The sequence below is a fragment of the Athene noctua genome, chromosome 10 (genome assembly GCF_965140245.1).
Source record: "Athene noctua chromosome 10, bAthNoc1.hap1.1, whole genome shotgun sequence".
Classification (NCBI taxonomy): domain Eukaryota; kingdom Metazoa; phylum Chordata; class Aves; order Strigiformes; family Strigidae; genus Athene; species Athene noctua.
In genome coordinates, this window is record NC_134046.1 from 17,267,209 (window position 1) to 17,286,695 (window position 19,487).

The 19,487-nt window shown below is 50.9% G+C and overlaps 1 protein-coding gene and 1 long non-coding RNA gene across 2 annotated transcripts; one reads left to right on the top strand and one right to left on the bottom strand.

Moving 5' to 3' along the window:
- Positions 1–1,175: 1,175 nt before the first annotated feature.
- LOC141964252 (uncharacterized) lies at positions 1,176–2,921 on the top strand. The gene is made up of 3 exons (XR_012634289.1): positions 1,176–1,664; positions 2,297–2,554; positions 2,809–2,921. It is a non-coding gene; the product is annotated as an uncharacterized LOC141964252 (long non-coding RNA).
- GLYCTK (glycerate kinase) lies at positions 2,621–19,392 on the bottom strand. The gene is made up of 6 exons (XM_074914395.1): positions 19,299–19,392; positions 12,751–12,863; positions 9,481–9,876; positions 8,966–9,117; positions 6,917–7,092; positions 2,621–6,277 (listed from the first exon to the last, which is right to left on the bottom strand). The coding sequence occupies exons 3-6, from the start codon at positions 9,765–9,767 to the stop codon at positions 5,372–5,374; spliced, it is 1,521 nt and encodes a 506-aa protein (XP_074770496.1). The 5' UTR covers positions 9,768–9,876; positions 12,751–12,863; positions 19,299–19,392; the 3' UTR covers positions 2,621–5,371.
- Between the last annotated feature and the right edge of the window lie 95 nt (positions 19,393–19,487).

Here is a 19,487-nt window from a genome sequence, read left to right on the forward strand (position 1 = left end):
TGGCCATGCATTGCTTCTTTGCTCTTTTTTAGCTAAAAGAAGCTCTTCCTTTCTCGGTGTGTGTCTGGACTGCATTGCACAAGCCTGCACCCACCACCTGTCCAGTCCTGCTGTGCGCTCTACTCTGGGTGTCCCATCCTGTGGATGCCAAGATCACTGCTGGGATGTGAGGTGGGAGGAGAAGAGGCAGCACAAAACCGCCTTTCTGCTGGTTGACACTTGGCTGTATCACCAGCATCGCTTGGGTGGGCTCCCAGCGGAGCCTGCCCTAGTCATCCCCTACCCCAGCCCAAGAGGCTGCCTGTGGCAGCCATGCTGGCACCGCTCAGTAAGCGTTCACCAGGGCAATAGCTCCCCGGTTTCATTCCGCCCACATCCAGCTTAGCAGAGGACCCACACTCATTCTCGCTGGTGCTTGGCCCCCTGTCAAGAGCTCCTGCAGGCAGCCGGGAGCTGCTCCTAATGGGCTGCCAGGGGATTTGTGCTCTGACAGCCGGGCGCTGACAGCTCCCTCCAACCGCTTGCTCCGCTCACTGAGCTCTCCTTCCCAGTCAGATGGTGGAGGATGCTCCCACCGCTGTGGGGAGGGGGCTGGCTCATTTTTCTTCCCCCACCAGGTGTTTGTGATGGTTCGGGAGGGTTGTGGTGATACTCATTGCCTTGGTGGGACTGATAAAGCCCTGGGGACAACGGTGGTGCAAGCAGAGGGTCCCCAGGCTGGAGGAGCCCCTGAAGGGTGATGCAGCGGGATGGGGATGAGCAGAGAGGAGGGCTGGGTGTATCACAGGGCAAGTCTTGTCTTGGCTCCAAGAGGGGGCCTAGAGTGGGAGCTCCCCACTAGCTGGGAATGCTGGGAGCAAGTGCTGATACCTCACAGGGCTCCGTCTCCAGGGGCTCGGGGGCCTCCCATGCTTTCTCCTGGCTGAAACATCATCTCTCTTCTCTGTTTGATGCAGGGCTCCTCTGTCTCCCCACAGACCCCACACAGCAGCTGGGGAGGGCTCCTGTGGGCTCAGCCCCATCCCAGCGGGGGCTGCGGCAGCCGCTGCGGAGGGACTGGCCTGTTGCCCACCAGCACGGAGCAACTCACAGCCTGCCGTCTTGTATGGCTTTTTATTCCTATGTGATTATACATCCCACTTCATATAGGGATTGAAGCCGTGCAATACGCCGGGGTCCTACGGCGGAGAACAGCCTCTGTGCCATGGGAGCCGGCCTCAGAGGAGCCACTAGAGCTATCCCCTGGGGTGCTGGAGGAGGGCTGCTGGGCTCACACCAGGCTCTGTCCTGCATCCCGGGCTCCCCAGCCTCCTTGAGGGGCAAATGAGGGGTGTCAAGCTGCTTTGGGGTGAGGACAGCACAACCCCACTCCTTGCACTACACCCCTTGATTCTGCACCCCATGTGCTGCAGAGTGCCCCAGCAGCTCATCCCTGGGGAGACCCCTGCTTTGATTTTGCCCCCGCACTGTCCCAGGAGGTGGGTGACAGCCTCTAGCAGCATCTGGGCACAGGCACTAGAAGGAGGTGCTGCCAGCAAGACTGGGGAGGAGAAGGAAGAAGAAGAAGGAGGAGAAAGGAGCTGGGGAATGGCCACGGCAGCAAGGGCTGCCCCAAGCATGACGCTCTTCAAAGTTTCTCAAGAGGCCTCAGCCGCTCTTTCAAGGTTTGCGTTAAATCTGTCACATTAGCGAAAATAGTGAAAATTACCCAGCTTGTGGAGGAGATGAAAGGCAGCCCCCTTCCAATCCCTCCATAAAGGAAGGGCCCCATTAACACCTAGTGAAATATTAGCCATTAATCAGGCTCCGTGCAAAATAAAACCATCCACATTTATCATTATTGGATCCTTAATGAAGTGATAATGGGAATGCTGGGGAGCTGTGATATTAATGTCTCCTAAGAGGCAAGAGCAGAGCCAAGAGCGGCAGCCAAGATTTTTAATTTACTGCCAAAAGCTCGTGCTGTTAATAACGCAGTTACTTCTCCTGGCCATTAGCACTGTTTGGCTACGAGCAGCCTGCTTAGGAGAGCAAATCAGCCCCAAACGCACTCAGGATTGCTCGCCTGCTCCCTGCTCAGCAGCTGGGTGTGCTTTTCCCCAATGGCTGTCCCTGTGTCCCCTGCCCATGTGCAGGGACATGATCAGGGAGCTGTTGGACATCTCCACCCATCTCCCTCCTTCCTGGAGGCTAGCTGGTGTAGAAACAGATTTGCTTTTCTGGTAATAAAGGGAAGGGATTGGGAGCATCAAGCAGCTCTTATTGTCCTCACTCTTTCTGTGACTTGTCTCCTTAGGCACAAGCACCTTGGTCCCAGGATGGCACAGAGCTGGTCCCAGCATGGCCCGCACACTGGGATCACTCGGTGTGACCAGTCACACTCTGGGTTTCTTCAGTTGCCCTGGTACACTGACAGGATGCTAATAACCTGTCCAGGACAGCACAGGCAAGCTGCAAAGCCCTGCTCAGCTGTGGTGACTCACTCAATTTCCCAAGGGGAAAGTCATCGCTCCTGGTGGCTCCAACAGCCCAGAAGCAAATTGTTACTTGGCAGGTAAGCGATGCTATTGTGTCTTTAGATGCAACTGTCCTCTCGCAAATCCTTGCAAAACCTGACTGGTGCAGCCCAAATACATGTTGTCTCATGTGTGGGGTCTTTTGCTGCCAGCAAAGAGATGACAGGTCAGAGGGAGCTAGCTTTGGGCTGGAGCAGCAACAGGCAATTCTATGCTGAGCATTGTCCAAAGGAATGAAATGATGCCTTGTTTGTAAAGGGTGCACATGCTCCAAAGCTCCTTTCCTCCCTAGGCAGAAGATGGACAGTGTCTACCCAAGCAATCCCTCAGAAGTGAAGCTTTTCTTTATCCAGGTAGAAGCATGAGAAAAGTTTCTGTAACCTGGGTATCCTTGGTCAACCTCCCCCTGTCCTGTTATCTCCTCATTAGAAGGGACAAGAACAAAAACCATACATGGAGGCCGAGCAAACGTAGATGCAAAGTGCACTTCAAACAGCTCCATCCTTTCAACAGACCTTTTATTAGCCTTCTCTCCTCTCCAGCACAAACTCATTTTAATCATTAGTGAAAAGCCACCATTTAGAAAGCAAGGACACTGCTCAGGGTACGTACAGTAGGCATTTCCCAGGAGAAGCCAGCGAGCACTAGCCCAAGGTCTTCTCGACTTGACTGATGCAGCGCAGGGAGCAGCTCCAAGGACTCGCCCAGCACTCAGCAATGTGGCCAGGCTGCGGGCAGAGCGCAGAGGTACGGTGGGCCTATGACAGTGTGCCCAGGCTGGCACGCTGACCCGCTGCTGAAGATGCCAGCGACCCTTCTGCTAGGCACCCCAGCCCGAAACCGGAGTCACTCTGGATTTCACTGGAACAGAATTGGACAGGAAGCTTTAACAACAGTTTGGAGCCAGCTCTGGCCAGTTCTCCTGGCCACAGCCCATACTTTTTGGCTGTATCACTGCACGTGTTAGTGCCCCTGCGGTGCTGGCATGTTGGGCATGGAGGAGGTGACATGCCAGCGACCTCCAGAGAAAAGCGCACGGCACAAAGCAGCTTCTCCTGCACAACCGTCACCTGACATTACGGGGGCACAGCGAGCTTTATAACGCTTGGCAGGTTTTCCTCAGCAGATCTCAAAGTTGTTTACCAGTGTGAGCAAGTTCAGACATGTTACAGAAGGCCTTCAGCCTCAGAGGACAAATGAGATGCGTGGATGAGTTTAAACCACCAGGGTAAAACCAGGGTTTTGAAATCCCCAGGCTTGTGCCTTGACACTATGCCTGGGCTGTGGCCCAGACAGTCCAGCTGCCAGCCTGGCATTGATACCAGGCCCCATGATGGTCCTCCTGATATCCCTACTTGTTAGATATTGGCTTCAAAACTAAAGCAGGAGGTGTCGCATCCTCCTCAAAAATCCACCCTCCAATCCATCCTGGAGCAGGGTGCAGAACGACTGCTCAGTGAGACACCACGACTCACTGTGTTGGCAGGACGGTGTATTTATGTCACGAGATGAGATCAGCCACACGGAGTAGGTCGGTCTGTCTGGAAAGAGTCTGAGTCAAGTGTGTCCTATTAAATTAGGGCTGGATTTTCAAAGGATCTCAGCTCCCACTTAGGCTGTGTAACAAATAGGCAGATATTCCAAAGGAGTCGGACGTGTTGGGTCATACTGGCTGCTGAGCTGAAGTCCTTTGAAAATCCAGCCAAAACCATCACCATGCCTGTTGCTACAGGCAGAGCCCTTCTGAAATCCAGCCCCACCGTGGGCTCCACATCCTGGGAAACCCAGCTCATCTTAGCTCTCCCACATACTGCACTGCAATAGGTGACGAAACCACAATAACCACCATGTCCTTAGACATGCGGGGGAGCGGCTCCCTGTCAAGCACAGCTTCAGCAGCTTTGCCCTTTGATCAGCTCAGCAGCATGGGTCAGGAGAGCCGAGCGTGAAGGTTTCCTTGCCTTTTGTTCTTTGGAATTAGCAGAGTTAATCAGAGTGACAGCGACTTCTGCCTCAGCGCAGAAGAAAGGTCAGTGGCTCGGGCTGGATGCATGACTGTTTTCTAGGCAGTTGGAAAACAACACTGAAAGCTCATCACATACACGCCACTGGCACTGAGGCTCTCCCGACAGGCATCAGCAGGGAAGATGGCCCTGTGGAGGGAAGGAGGCGGGAGGAGCTGTACTCCGCTCGGGTGCTTGCCACTGCATCTCAATCGTCCCCTTCCTTGTATACCACCCTGTGTCACTGTGCACTTCTTTTGTGTCATGCGTCCAGTATCAAATGCTTCTCTCAGCCAACATGCTCCTTAGCACGCTGCTGGGAGTACACCATGCTGGGCTGGGGGGCTCTGGGTTGCCGCTGGTGTGGGAGGACCTGCAGGGCACTGCGCTGGTGCATGGAGCAGGTGCTGGGTGTCCCCTTCCCACCGTGTTCCCCCAGCATCTCCGTGCATGCAGCTGGGCAGGCCTTGCTATTGCTTTGGCATCCTTCAGTCACTGTAATGCACTTCTGTGAACCTGTAAAAGCCCACTGCTGGGCTGCTCCTCAGTTTCCTCTCAGCTTTTAACTATAGTTGAAGCAGTCATGAGAATGGTGGCTCTCAGCAGAAGTGTTAAATCCGGCCTCTGTGTCTGTAATATGACTTCTTACCTTCCTCTGATCACAATTACAAGTGCTTGCTTTTGCTGTGGAAACCCACTCATGTGTCTAATTTGTGGATTCTTTCTGTCAATGATATTAGCATCCTCGACAGCGAGCCCTGATTTAAGTAGTTTACATTTGTCCGCAGTGTTGATGCCTTCATTTACCCCCAATCCTAATTAAATGCATCTGGATATCTGCAGAGGGAGCTCTCATGATCTCTCTGTGGCTCTAATTAAGATGGCCTGGATGTCCATGACATTGGTACCCGTCAAGCCTGTCACCAGGAGGTGATGCCCACCTTGGAACTTGCTGAAGAACGTGTAAGAGTCATTGTTGCTGAGAAAGGCCTCTGCATCGAGGCCCTCCTGCAGCGCCTCATCCACCAGCTCCGGGCTGCAGAAGGCCCCTGCCACCTCTGTCGGCCCATCCTGCCCGTCCGTTCCCCCGCTGAGGAAGATGATCTCACACCTCCCTGGGGGGCTGCTGCCTTCCGTAGCCTGTGCCCTGTGCAGCCCCAGCCCCACGCGCAGGGCCAGCTCCTGGTTCCTCCCTCCCTTGCCGGTTCCTCGAAGCTGAACGGTGGTTTCTCCACCAGCCAGGATGCAGACTGGTCTTCCAGGCCCTAATATTTGCAGGGCCTGCAGGAACTCAGCAAGGTTCAAACCCGGGATCTCTAGCTCTGCTGCCAGCTGCAGGAGATTCCCCCTCACCTCATCACTCAAGGGTCCTTCTCCAAGGCCAGCAAAGCTCAGGCAGACCAGCCAGATCAACTGGCAGTACAGCATGGCGACGCGGCTGACTTCCCCACAGATTGCTGTGCTCAGAATCAGAGTTGCGTAGCCCAGGCCCTCGGCTTGGCATTTGGCCTCGTCTAATGCCAGCGTATTCGACCCGATGATGATGTTGCAAACGTGGGAGTAGTCTTCTGGAGCAGTGGGCTTGGTGGGAGAGCAGGACAGGACTGTTTCCACTGACTTGGGCAGGTTGTGCAGGAGGTTGTATTTGGCGAGTATCTGAAGGCAGTCTTGCACGCTGTGGGAGCTGGCAGCAGTGGGCCCACTCGCTATGATGTCCAGGGGGTCACCAATCACATCAGAGAGGATGAGGCTCACCACCTACAAGAAGAAATGCCCACGGATTATTGTGGGAGGCAGAGACAGGTGGTCACGCAAGAGCCCTGGCATCAGCGCTGCTCTGAGTTACTCTTGTGCCACCCCCATGTCAAAGCAGATGGAAACAGGGGCAGATCTTGGCCCATTGTTTTATGGTCCCGTGAGTGTCACCTTTCCCTTCTCAAACCCACAGATCCACAATGTCCTTTGATGATGGACCGTCACATTGGAAGATGTAACCTGTGCCGCCGCACTTGTCAGGCTGGTAACCTAGTGTGGGTTCAGCAGTGGCACATGCTGAGAACAGCCCTCAGGGCAGCCAAGGGTCAGACCCAGCCTCGAAAGCATTGTGGTGGAGCACCAGCACGTTGGAAATGCCTGCTAGGTGAGGGCTGGGTCTGCTGAGTGGTGTGATGGGACAGATAACGTTTGCCAAGTCTGAAGTCCCCCTCTTCCACCTCTGTCTCACTGAGAGTTTGGTCCTCAATGAAATGTGAGCCACAGAGTTCCAAAACAGTGTGCAAAGATCATTCACTCAGTAAGGAGAAAAACCCTGCAAGCATGCTTAGGTCAGTTAACTAAACTCTTATTTTGAGGGCAGATGGGTGATCTCTGGGTGAGCAGGAGCTTCCCTTCGGTTACCTGCGCAGGATAGGCGAGCTGGGCCAGCCCTCCACCCTTCAGCAAGGACAGAGTCTTCCGGACAACATTCAGCTCCTGTATGGCAGCTCCTCGGGAAGCCAGCATCTTTGTGAGTTTCTCCTTCTCTTCGAGGAGGATGGGAGGGATGGGAGCAGGCAGTAGGGCTGATCCACCCCCTAGGATGCAAAAGATATGGCAAGAACATCAGGATAGCAAGAAAAGGATGACAGAAGGAAAGCAAGGCTGTTCAATGCTTGAGCCTTTCCTCTTCTCTCACCAGTGTGTGGAGGGAAGGCAGAGGTGATTGGGAACTATGCTAACATCTCTGGAGAATTCAGTCTTCTTCACCAATGGGTTTAAATCACTGCTGTCCTGCACTGTCCACAGTCAGCTACACTTCACCCAGGCAGCATAAACCTCACCAAACCAGGATACCACGTGCTTGCAGTGTTATGGGGGTGACAGAGAAGGGTCAGCAATTGCTATCCCCACTACATCAGGCTACTCGCGTGTCGTCACACTGATTTTCAAGGGCTACCTGGATGGGTGAGCAGGGAGCACGGCCTCCATGACTCACAAAGCAGTCAGTGCTAAACAGGCAGAGACAATGCGTGCTTTGCTGGCTCCATTTATTCAGGAGAGTGTGTAAAAACACCAGCTATGGCTGCAGCAAGATTGGAAACTGCTGAACTGCAGTCATCTAGGCCTGGGAGGAAAGGAAAGGGGGAGAGAGTAACATGAAGGACAAAGCACACCAGTCCAGGGTGATAGCCTCATCGATGGAAATACTGTCTGATACAAGCAGGCATTGGAAATGCAGAAAAGAAGCCAAAGAAAAAAGGTTCTAATGGAAAAGTAGAATGGATGGAAAATACAGAGTAGAAAGGAGCAAGATCTGAGCAGAGCGTGAACATGCACAGAAGCGCAGCTGAAAGCTACTGTCAAAAGGCAAAGCCTGCTCAGAGATTTGAGACAAATCAACATCAATAAAACATGATGAGCAAGAAAAACAAATGCAAATGCATGTGTTTCAATCAATAGCCAGGGATCTAGCTGAGAGGCAGGAGCAGTTGGGGACCGGCTGCTGTGTGGGCGTGCACATACATAGGGAGTCACAGCCACAGGGAGATCCTGTACAGGCTCCCTAAAGGGCTGAGGAGTCTTTTGGAGATCTCTGTAGTCAAAGGACAGGAGGAAACCCAGGGGAATCCCCAGCAGTGCAGCTAGATGCCAGCCGCTTGGGTGTTTGTCTAACAGCACTATTTTCACTGCACCAGATCAGGCTCCAGCATCCACAGAGGAACAATCACTGAGCACAGGAGACCAAGGGGTTTCTACAGAGATGCTCCAAGCCCCTGCATGCTTCTACCGTGTGACACCCTCTCACTCAGCCAAGCTCAGGATGGGGCGATGTCACTGCATCCCTCTGATGCACAATATCCACCCCCCTTACAGCCCTGGGTCTGGGGACAGCCTGGGGGCCCAGCAGCCCCTGTGTGTCAGGGCTGACCCTGAAAGACATGCAGCTCACTGTGTTGGAACCTGGGGCCCTCATTTCCACTGGCTGGGAAACAGCAAAGGCCTGGGAAGAGTCAGTCCTGACTCTCAGCTTACAGACTCACATCCCTGCACAAATTCAGAGTGTGCAAATCCACCAAGTGCTCACTTCTCCAAGTCTGAATCCCCAGATGTAAGGAGAGGGCAGGAAGAAAGAGTCTCCTTGCCAAGGTGTGAGAGCAGCTGGCAGGCTGTGCCCAGGGCTGCCATCTCACAGTGGTGGCACAACCACAGAACCCAGCCTGTGCAGCTCAGCCTCTCCCTGGTGCTGGGAGGCAGCATGCCCACTGCAGCAGCAGGCAACCCCATGCCCTCCCTTGCTGCATCCCTAGAGAAAGGCTGGCAGGAGAAGGGAGAGGAAAAATCAGAGAGGTGCAAGTGTCAGTGCTGAAAGGGCCGGCACAGCACAGTGCTCCTCTGCTGCACTGGCACGTGGGGGCGGGCCACTGGAAGGCCATCAGCAGAGCCCATTCCCTGGGATCCCCACGCTACCTGAGATGAGCACAAGGAGCAGGTCATCTGCCTTCAGGCCCTCAGCCAGCTCCTGGATGGCAACTGCTCCTTTCAGGGCCTCTGGGTCTGGAAGGTTGTTCTTGGCACCTTCGATGACCTGAATTTTGCTGTGTGGCTTCAGGAGCATCTCCCTGGTGAGGTAAGAGAGACAATCACACTACTGACATGTGCACCTATGCAGGCAGCTAGGCTGTCACTCAGCAGGAAAATGGGCCTGATACACCAGAGGTGCATGGCGAGTGACCAGGACAGGGAGGTGGCCTTTGCTGAGTGTCTTCCCCAGGGCTGGGGAGGCAGCACATCTAGTGCAAGAGAAGGGCTCTGCCACTGATGCCACCGGGACGTGATGGAGGTTGAACAGGGTGGTGTGGTGGATGCGGTGGGCACTGGAGCGAGGGCAGCTGGAAAGGACTGAAGGAGTTCACAGCAACATCCCACAGAGGATAAATCTGGCGGTCTACCCCCCCCGACTTTTCAGACACAGTCCCCCTTACTGCATTCCTGCTCGCTGTAGGCTCTCCTGGATGCCTAGTGGCACATTGATGACCCCCCGAACGAGGTGGTCTCCCACGATCTCTTCTGCTGCTGCGGCCATCCCCAGCACAGCTTTGCCAAAACCCACCAGGTACAGGTCCCTCTTCACTGGAAAGGCCTGGCCCTTCACCAGCAGCTGAGGGCATCCATCTCCCTGGAGTTTCACAGCCCTCTTCAGCATCGGGGCCGGCTGGACAGTGCCCACTGCACTGCGGAAGAGGGACAGTGCGTGCTCACGGAGGGACATGCTGTGCAGGGTGGCTGGGCTGAGTCAATCTGCTCGGTGGGGTGGGCTTGTGCACGCTCTGCCGACACTGGCAAGGCCTCAAGAGCTGGGGCATCCAGCACCCTCCAACCTGCAAGGGAAAGTGAACATTTTCACTAGCAGAAGAGACAGGTCTGTCTCAGAGAGAGCAGGGAGGGCAAAACATGAACCATGGAGCTCAGAATCACAGAATCATCTAGGTTGGAAAGGACCCTGGAGATCATCTAGTCCAACTGTTTGCCTAGCACAGTTCCCACCTACAGCATGTCCTTAAGCTCCAAATCAACCCTACTCTTGAACACCTCCAGGGATGGGGACTCCACCACCTCCCTGGGCAGCCTATTCCAACGCCCAACAACCTGTTCTATAAAGAAATGCTTCCTGATATCTAGTCTGAACTTTCCCTGGTGCAACTTGAGGCCATTCCCTCTTGTCCTGTCGCTTTCTACTAGGCTAAAGAGGCTCATCCCCAGCTCTCCGCACCCTTCTTTCAGGTAGCTGTAGAGGGCGATGAGGTCTCCCCTCAGTCTCCTCCAGACTAAACACCCCCAGTTCCCTCAGCCGCTCCTCACAGGACATGTGCTCCAGACCCTGCACCAGCTTTGTAGCCCTTCTCTGGACACATTCAAGTAACTCTATGTCCTTTGTGTAGTGAGGGGCCCAAAACTGAACACAGTAATCAAGGTGCGGCCTCACTAGCGCCAAGTACAGGGGCAAGATCCCTTCCCTGTCCCTGCTGGCCACACTAATCCTGACACAAGCCAGGATGTCATTGGCCTTCTTGGCCACCTGGGCACACTGCTGGCTTCTGTTAGCCAGCTGTCAATCAACCTCCCCAGGGCCCTCTCTGACTGGCAGCTCTCCATCCACTCCTCCCCATGCCCGTAGCGCTGCTGGGGGTTGTTGTGGCCCAAGGGCAGCCCCCGGCATTTGGCTTTATTGAAACTCCTCCAGTTGGGCTCAGCCCATCACTCCAGCCTGTCCAGGTCTCTCTGCAGAGCCTCCCTACCCTCGAGCAGATCAACACTCCCACCCAACTGGGTGTCATCTGCAAACTGAAATCCCCTTGTCCAGATCATCAATAAAGCTCCTGTTTCCTCTAGATTAAGGTGCCATATCAACAGCATTTTCAAACCTCTCCCTAGGCAGGAGGGAGGGGACGACAGTGTCACATTCAAACTACCTGTCAGCTTGTGGTTCCCCTTCAATCCCATCACCTCCTGCAGGGAAAGTGAGCCCTTCCAGCCAGCTTCTCCATCACTGTAGATTTGCCACTGACAAGCCATCATTTCTATTTGTTCAGCATTTGACGCCTTTCCAAACTGTGTAAGCTGCTCTCTGTCCTGGAGAGAGCAGGGTGTCTGGGTAGAACAGCTTTTCACTACATTAACTCCCATCCTCCTGCTAGCCAAATGCTGATCTCATTCTCTGGCTGCTCATTGCCCCATGTGTCCCTGCAGCATCAGGCACAGACTTAGGAGAAACAACAGGCTTGCTGGCTGCCTGATCCCTTGCTGCTGGTGGCCACAGAGAGACCAGTAATGAGGGTTCCCCACCAAACAGCAAATTAACACAAGGCTTCATTTGCCTTTATTTTTCAGTTCTCTCATTATCCATTAAAATCACATTTAGAGACCAAATAAGACTTTAGATCCAGGCAGAGTTGCCAGCCGTGTCTGTGAAAGCCCATTTGAGCTAGTGTCCGCTGAGTATTAGTATTATATGCAACAGATTTGTGTGTGGACCGAAAGATTTCAACTGCTCAAGGGCAGACACTTGTCTTGTCACAGGAAAGGCAGCCCCAGCCAGCATACATGCATCTATTCCCTCCCAGCATTTCTTCTTCCTTCTGCTAACTGGTAGCAAGTTCACTGCTCGGGAACTTGAAAGATTTAAAGATCCTTGTGATCTGCATCTCTCCCGCTCATGGCAATTATGGCAGGCAAATAAGGCAGGGTGCCACGAGGCTGAAGCAGCCCAGGCAACACACTCGATCACAGACCCATTCAAATTACCCGAGAGGGTTAATCCTCTCCCTAGTAAATGGATGTGTTTCAAGTGTGAGGCCAGTGGCTGGCTTCTTCTGGGTGAGCTCATGAGTCCAGAGGTCTCTTTGTCCTAACACTCCCATAGCATTGCAAGGTGTTAATCATTAACCCAGACAAGCTTTCCAGCAGCTCATCTGCACCTAAATCTGCCTTATTTTGCTGCAAGGACCCAAAGGATCAGTGAAAACCTCTACACAAGCACCACTCAGGCAGCGAAATTTGGGCACACTCTGAAATCTACTGGACAAGGGACTTGCGGGTGAAACTATATGGAGAATCATAGGTTTGCCAGAGAAAAAATCTAAGAATCATTTAAGTTGGAAAAGACCCTTAAGATCATGAAGTCTAACGGTAAATCATTCAACGTGCAGGAGAAACAGATTTTAAAGGCAAAACCCAAGGCAGATAAACTACCTATCTATAATACCTTTAGATAGCAGCCAGAAGGACTGGCTTATCAATCACAAGGAGATATAAGAATAAAAGACAGGGTGACCTGAACACTTTGTTACTAGACTCTTTAAACTTCATGGCAGTGGACGCTGCCCGCAGTTTAAACCACTGAGCCTCAGCCCTCTTACAATGAGGGCCAGAGCAACGTGCTAACACCAGTGAAGTCAGCCGTACACCTCTCAGGAAGTGAGATTAGCATCTCTGCTCCCAGCAGGTCTCCGATTCACCTGGCAGCACAGTGCAATCAGAGGAAGGTGTTACAAAACAGAGGTGCATCACGCCCCAGGTCGCCTCGTCTGAGCTTCGATACAGGGTTTACAGAAGTGGTTAAAGAAAAAGGCTTAAATGGAGCCAGAGGGGTTTAAGAAAATAAAGACCCAAAGCTTTTAACAGGCTCTGTCTCTGCCTTGATGTTTCTGTGCAGGGCTGACCCTGAAGACCAGGGGAATTAAGCACAACCAGACCTGCAACTGTGGCTCCTGTCACACATGCCCTCCCAGCAGTTCTGTTCAGGCTCTGACTCCAGACACGACACAGCAGGCGTGAGTTGTTTAAAAGCAATCCTCTTCTATTGGAGCTGAAAAAAATAAATGCCAGCTTAATTCATCTGGCACTTGTGTACATACCGCTAATGCTAGCTCTAGAAAGCATTTCACTACAATAGCAGGCATGTAATCTGTTTTCTGCACTCTGAACTTGGATTATATTTTAACCATCGAGGCTTGATCCAGACTCCGTTGAAGTCAGCCCGTGTCTTTCCCTTGTTTCTAAGGATTTTAGGGCATGCCGCCTGACACTGATCTCAGTGCACAGGTGTAAACGCAAAGTCTGACGTAAAACCCCCTTGCAGTCAGAGGTTATCCAACCTTACACCAATGCAACAGAGAGCTGAATTTGGCACAGACCCATTAGCTTTGGAGGTCTCGGTGTGTAACTCTGCTCCTTGTCAGCTTTGATTAGACACGCAGGCTCACTGGAGGCTCCCCTTGGAATGGGCGTGTTGCTAATGATGCCACAAATCCATTTTTATGTAATTTATTTATACAGTCTCAGGCACTGGATACTAAATGTCATCAGGGAACAGCTGTAAATCCACTGTAGATATTAACAAAAAATAAAACAATAAAACTCCTACTCCTTTTACCCAGGCTTTAAAAACAAGATCAAGAGAACTGAACATCACCCCACACCAAGGCATAGGCAGCCATCCAAATGGCAGCTCACAGACTACTTCCACGGATGGTGGGTCTAGAAATGATGCAATTGCCAGTTAGCTGCTGTGTATTGCTCATGGGGAAATTACATCCTCACATCCCTCTGTTTTCCTCTTCCCACTACTGGCTGGGAGGAATCTGAGCTGGGAGAAGGGGCTGATGATGCGACTCAGATCACATTACTTCACACACTAATCTTTGTTCTCCAGTTTCTCAGGGAAATGACACAGGGATGAATGAGCCCTCTTCTATATCGATATAAGGTGACATGCAATAGGCACTAGTGGGGCTTGGGTTTTATGCCTTCCCTTTGTCCCTGCTTGGGATAATTTGGAGTTGGGGTGTAGATAGTCTTTCAAAAAGTTTTCTAGAAGTTTGCACTAAGCTTAGGAGGAAAATGATGCTAAGAATTGCCTGTTCCAAAGAGAGCAGGAGGACTGTAAGGGGTTTAGATTAATCCCCTTTAAATGAAAACTTCCTCAGCTTTCATTGATGAATAATGTTCATCATCTACATACTTGTTTGCGTGAATTACCATTATAAGCTCTTTCTTCATAGGGCTCCTCCTAAGCCTGCAGAAATTTCCACTGTTAACTCTCACAACAAAAAGCAGCAAAACCCCAGCTCCTCATTTTCACCTTCTCTGGGAAAGAGGGAGGGAGAGGAGCTGGACTGTGATAAAATACAGGCAAAGTGCTCGTTTGCATTATCTTTCATTAACTTTTTAATTAAGGCAATTCTGCAGGCAAGGAGCCAAAGTCAGAGGGAGACAGAAACAATCCAGCACTAGGGGCAGAAATGTGGCAAGCTGCCAGGTAAATGGGATGGTGGCATGAGACCAAAAGCATGGACATGGGGGGGCATAGTCTGAGCCATAAACTTGGAGTCACACTGGGGAGGAAAACAGTGAACAAATGAGCTGGCTGTGCCCGTGCTGTGAGAAAAAAGAGACAGCACCTTGCTCCATGGTAGGTACTTGAAAGCCAGAAAAATATTCCCTTTTAGGAGCCAGTCTGCCATTGCTGGGCAGAGCTGAGCTATTCCAGGTGCTGCGGTTGGAGGCTTCTTCAAGGGTTTGCATCATGGGCTTGTGGTTTTCTTGAAGTTGGGGCAATTGGGCTTGTTGCAGGCCAACCCAATCACATCCTGAGCATTTCAGGTGCTGCAAAATTGGAGAATACTGTATATTAATGCTCTGGGAAGGCTAATTTAACTGAGATCTTCAGGGGCCTAAGTCAGTTTATTTTTAATGTCATCAGGACTTCTCTGGATTTCTCCCAGTGTGTCAGTGACTGGTGGCTTACCCACCCTGTGTACAGGGTCCACTCCAAAATCCCTGAGGGGCTTGGAAAAAATTGGAGATGGCACGGGATCAAACCCCAATTGTTCGAGGATAATTTTGAGCTCAAGCTCTAAAAGACAGATTACATCTTTGTTACAGCAATAAACTATCAGCCACAGCAAGTTTTAGCAGTGTCTCTTGCTACTCGTTTTTCTTGCTACATGACTTTCTTCTGGCCTCTTGGTATGTAAATTACCGTTAGACTCACCAAGGCTTACCGCTTCCATTTTTCATGCATCACCATGGGAGTTTACCTACGAAGTACAACAGCGCAGAGATTTTACTGCCTTAAACTCCCATGTTCCCACTTACTGACACATCTTTTCTATCATTTGATATATCAACTTTAATTCGCCTGGCGAGCTCTGCTCAAACTCAAACTTGCTGCTCCAGATGGTCCCAAAAGCATTACGAGAAAATTTTCCAGGAGATGCACTGAACCCAGGAGGAAAACAAAGCGGTGAAGGTTTGTTCCAAGTGACTATTCTGGGAGGATTAGATGGGGGATTTTTCAAGACTAATCTCTTTAAATGAAAATTTCAGAATTTGATTAATTTTTTAATCTGCACATGGATTTGCATAAAATTACTGCATTACCTCATTCACATTTTGTAAAAGAGAAAATGTCTGCAGCTAGGATGGACCAACTCATCACTGGTCAGCTATAGAGGGTCCATTACACAAGTGGGTGCACAGGGACAGGGTGAAAAGTCCTTTTGTCCCTGCTCACTGTGGTGCTTCTGCATCTGTAACTGGGAAAGAGGATAATGGTGGACAGAAGCAGTACGATGAGACTGGAGAGCTGCACAGGCAGGCAAGGGAGAAAGTAGGATGGAGTCTGAATACCTTTGTTTCAAGAATATGCTGAACTCTGGGAAACCCAGGAGTCCTAATTTCCAGTGCTCAGCTTTCTGTATGTTTCTCAGGAAAGACATATGTTGCTCTCATGACTGATTTACTCACCAGGAAAGTGTCAACAGGGTCTCTTTGCCTTTGATGGGGAATGTAGCCTAAGGCCAAACACAGGGACGATAAGTGTTCTGTTCAGCATTTTATATATATAGATCAGTATCATTAGTAAAAAAATTAAGTGGATTTGACATATGCATCTTACTAGTTTTTCTAGGTCACACTCTCTTCACTCCCTATACACCTTTTGGAAATGATTTTCCCATGCACTGGGGATTGCAGGGAAGAAAATGTTTTCACTAAAAAAATCCTGTAGCTCAATGCAGAACACTACTACCCTGAAGCCAAATCCATGCCAAGTTTACTTCCCTTCATGCTGTAATTTCTCAAACTCCCCATTCTGAGTCAACTTGCAATCAAAGTTGAGAGTCATTTAAAATACAGGGAAGGATCATAGTATTCTTGAGAAAGTAAAAAGTTGCCAGCCTTGAGGACTGGAATAATAAAAAGGGGTCAAAATTCAGTACTGCAAAATACAAGGTCATGCTCTTTGGGATTAATAGCAAAAATTTATGAGCTCCTCAGTTGGAAATAACATAAGAGGAGAAAGAGCCAAGATTATTAATCAGTCAGAGGATGACAATTATGCCTGCCCTCTAGGTTGAGACAAGAGGCTATGGGGAAAGCAGAAAGAGGCATATGTATTCCACCTTGACTTAAGTGAGTTTTTTGACACCATTCAAGCTGAAGGTGTGTGGGCTGGGCAAACACACTGTTAGACTCGCTGAAAAACAGCTTGACCACTGGGTTCAGAGGGTAGGAATCAGTGGTTCAGGGTCCAGTTGATAGCTGGTATTCAACAGGAGCTCTACTGAGGTTCATGTCACCCTACAGCTTCATTAGTGACCTGGGGGGTAGCACAGAGTGCCTAGTTTGGGGGAAGTGCTGGAGGAGCCACCTTCCAGAAGAACCATGATACTCAATGTCAGGACCAACAGAAACCTCATGGTGCTCAGCAAGGAGGGGTGTGAAGTTTTTCTGCTGGAGCAGGATCCCCATGCATCAGGGTGGGCTAGGAACCAAGTGGTCAACCAGCTAAAGAGAAACCTAATAGCAGCTACAACTACTTGAAGGGTGGATATAAAGACAGTGGAGATGAACCCTTCTTGGTAATGGCAGAAAGTAGATGGAGCATTGGCCACAATTTGCAAGTCAGGATGTTCATGTTGGACATCAGCAAAAAGTTCTTTATAGAGAAGGTCACACAGCACTGGATCAGGCCACTCAGAGAAGCTGTGGTCTTCATGCTAGATGGTTTTCAGAATTTGACTAGACAAAGCCATGGCCAAGTTGATCTTGTGCTGGTGACAGTCCTGCACTGAGCAGGAGGATGGACCTGGCAGCTCCAGAGGTCCCTTCTCCCCACACTTCTGTGATTCCATGTTGTAACAGCAGGGATAGAGCATCATGCTTAGTTTCAAGAGCCCATAAAGAGATGTCAAGTTGTAGGATACAAGTTCTCCAAATAAGCCTCCAGTCATAACTGTTACCCACAGAGAATCATCACTCCAGGAGAGTCCAACAGAAGTATATTCACCTGGGCAGTGTTGTTCCCAAAAGCATCTCTCCAAAATTCATGTCCACCCATCTGAGCAAGTACAGGTCAGTCTGTATTGCTGGGGTTGTATCTAATAGGGTTGCAGGTTAGGGTGGTATCTAATATAGAAATGCATAAGTAGAATGACCGCATATGATCAATATTACTCAGGCAGCAATTAAACATTTTTTCCATTAACTAGTTTTGCAGGAACATTATCCATAATTCCTACTTAATGTGACATTTTGCTGGGAGATCCAATTATCCTGCCAGATAAATTCCAGCTTGGTATAAACTGACAAACTAAGTTCCAATGATGAGGAAGAAAGGCAGAAGAAAGAATAAAAGGGAGTGACAAAATATCAAATCAACAACCCACGGTGTTACACAACTCTAAAACTTAGCTAAGTATTGTAGGTGTTTTGAAGTAAATTGTCTTATGATGGTATTGGTGAGTCACCTTCAGGGCCCACATGAGATAATCCAGGCTTTGATCATGTAATTTACAGTGTGCAAGAGGCATGCCGCTTTGCCCTTCTGTAAAATCTCTCATCACACAAAAAATCAATTGTAGGTTTTGAACTGACCTGCAGTGGGGTAGCTGACCCTTGAGAGCCTTGAAGTAATGAATGTGTCTTTTGTTGAGTCTCCCTAGACTCCAGTGTAAAAATCATGTCTCCATTTCAACGGAAAAATCAGTGAATCGTTCTGATAAGCCAATCCCACCATAGCATGAAAGGGTGGATTGGGTTTGATGTCTAAGCCTGTAACGGTGAACCGAAGTAAGCAAACAGTAAGATCAAGTAATCTGAGAAAATACTTTGTTTCACTAAACCGTGCATGCACATAAAATAACTAAGCATGTTTGAGTGACATGCAGGCAGACCTTTGACAACAGTTCCCGGACTTACCGTTGTTTGACCACAGGAGGGCAATATTCTAAAAGCAAAATCAAACTCTGTTCTGAAGACTACGAGGGGAAAATGCAATTAACATTTATGAAGGCATCTATGATTTTTTTTTTCTTTTGATTCTGAATTCTGTGGTACCGAAATGACAAAAGATCTGGTGCTTCTCTAAAATTAAAATAGCAGGGTGCTGTAAACCTTCGGGGGGGTTGTGTATGCAGATTCTCACAGCTACTGTTACACGTCAGGAAAAATTTTTTAAGGTTAAGCGATGTACAAAAACATGAACACAGACCCTGACATCAAGATTCGCGATAGAAAAAAAAAAAATCACAGTTCCAAGCTGCCTGCATTGGAGTGCCAGCCTCAAAAGCCAAGGCATCATTCTCAAAGGTGAAGTGTGTGCTGCTCATTTTTATCTGACATCATCTGTGGTGCAAGAGCACAGTGCTATAGCTGTTTCGGAGGTCAGTTTTTCAAAGAATGAAAAACACCGGGATATAAAAATGTGTAATAACTGAGCTGAAAGTAGGGAAAAAGAGAATGAGAAAGAAATCACTGAGTGTTTCAAAGGAGGGGGTCCACCCCGACCTCTCAGCGGGCACACACAGTCGCCGCTACGGGACCTACCGAGAGGCCGGCACAGGCCACGCGCTCCCAGATGCCGCTTTCTCGCTAGTTACCGCGGGAAACGCGGAAAAACACGTTAAATTCCTTATCGGGCACATGGGGCGCAGCGTAAAGCCGGGGCGGGGGTCGTGCGAGGCGCTCAGGGCCGGCAGCGGGAACACGGCTTCGCCTCACGCCCCTCGAGCGACGCCAGGCGGCGCCCGCCCTGCCCGGCACCGGAAGTGACACCCCCCGCCGCGGCGTGAAGCCGTTGCCCGCTCTACGGGGTGACGTCACGCCCTCAACCCGACTTCCCCCTACCCCGCGAGGCACGGGTGAGTGGGTAATGGCAGCCCAGCCCAGCCCCGCCCGGCCCCGCCCAGCTTAGCCCCGCCACAGCCGCCCGGCCCGGCCCAGCGTCCCCCTTTCCCACCTCGGGCCCGGCGAGAGGCGGGGATGCTGAGAGCCACCCCAGGCCGGGGGAGGGCAGGCCTTCCTGCCACGCTCAATATGGCCGCCAGGCGCAGAACACTCCCCCCGCTGCGCCCTCCCCCGTCCCAGCAGGCCGTGCGCACGCCCCGCCCCCCCGCCGAGCTCCCCCAACGCCCCGCAGCGGCCGAGC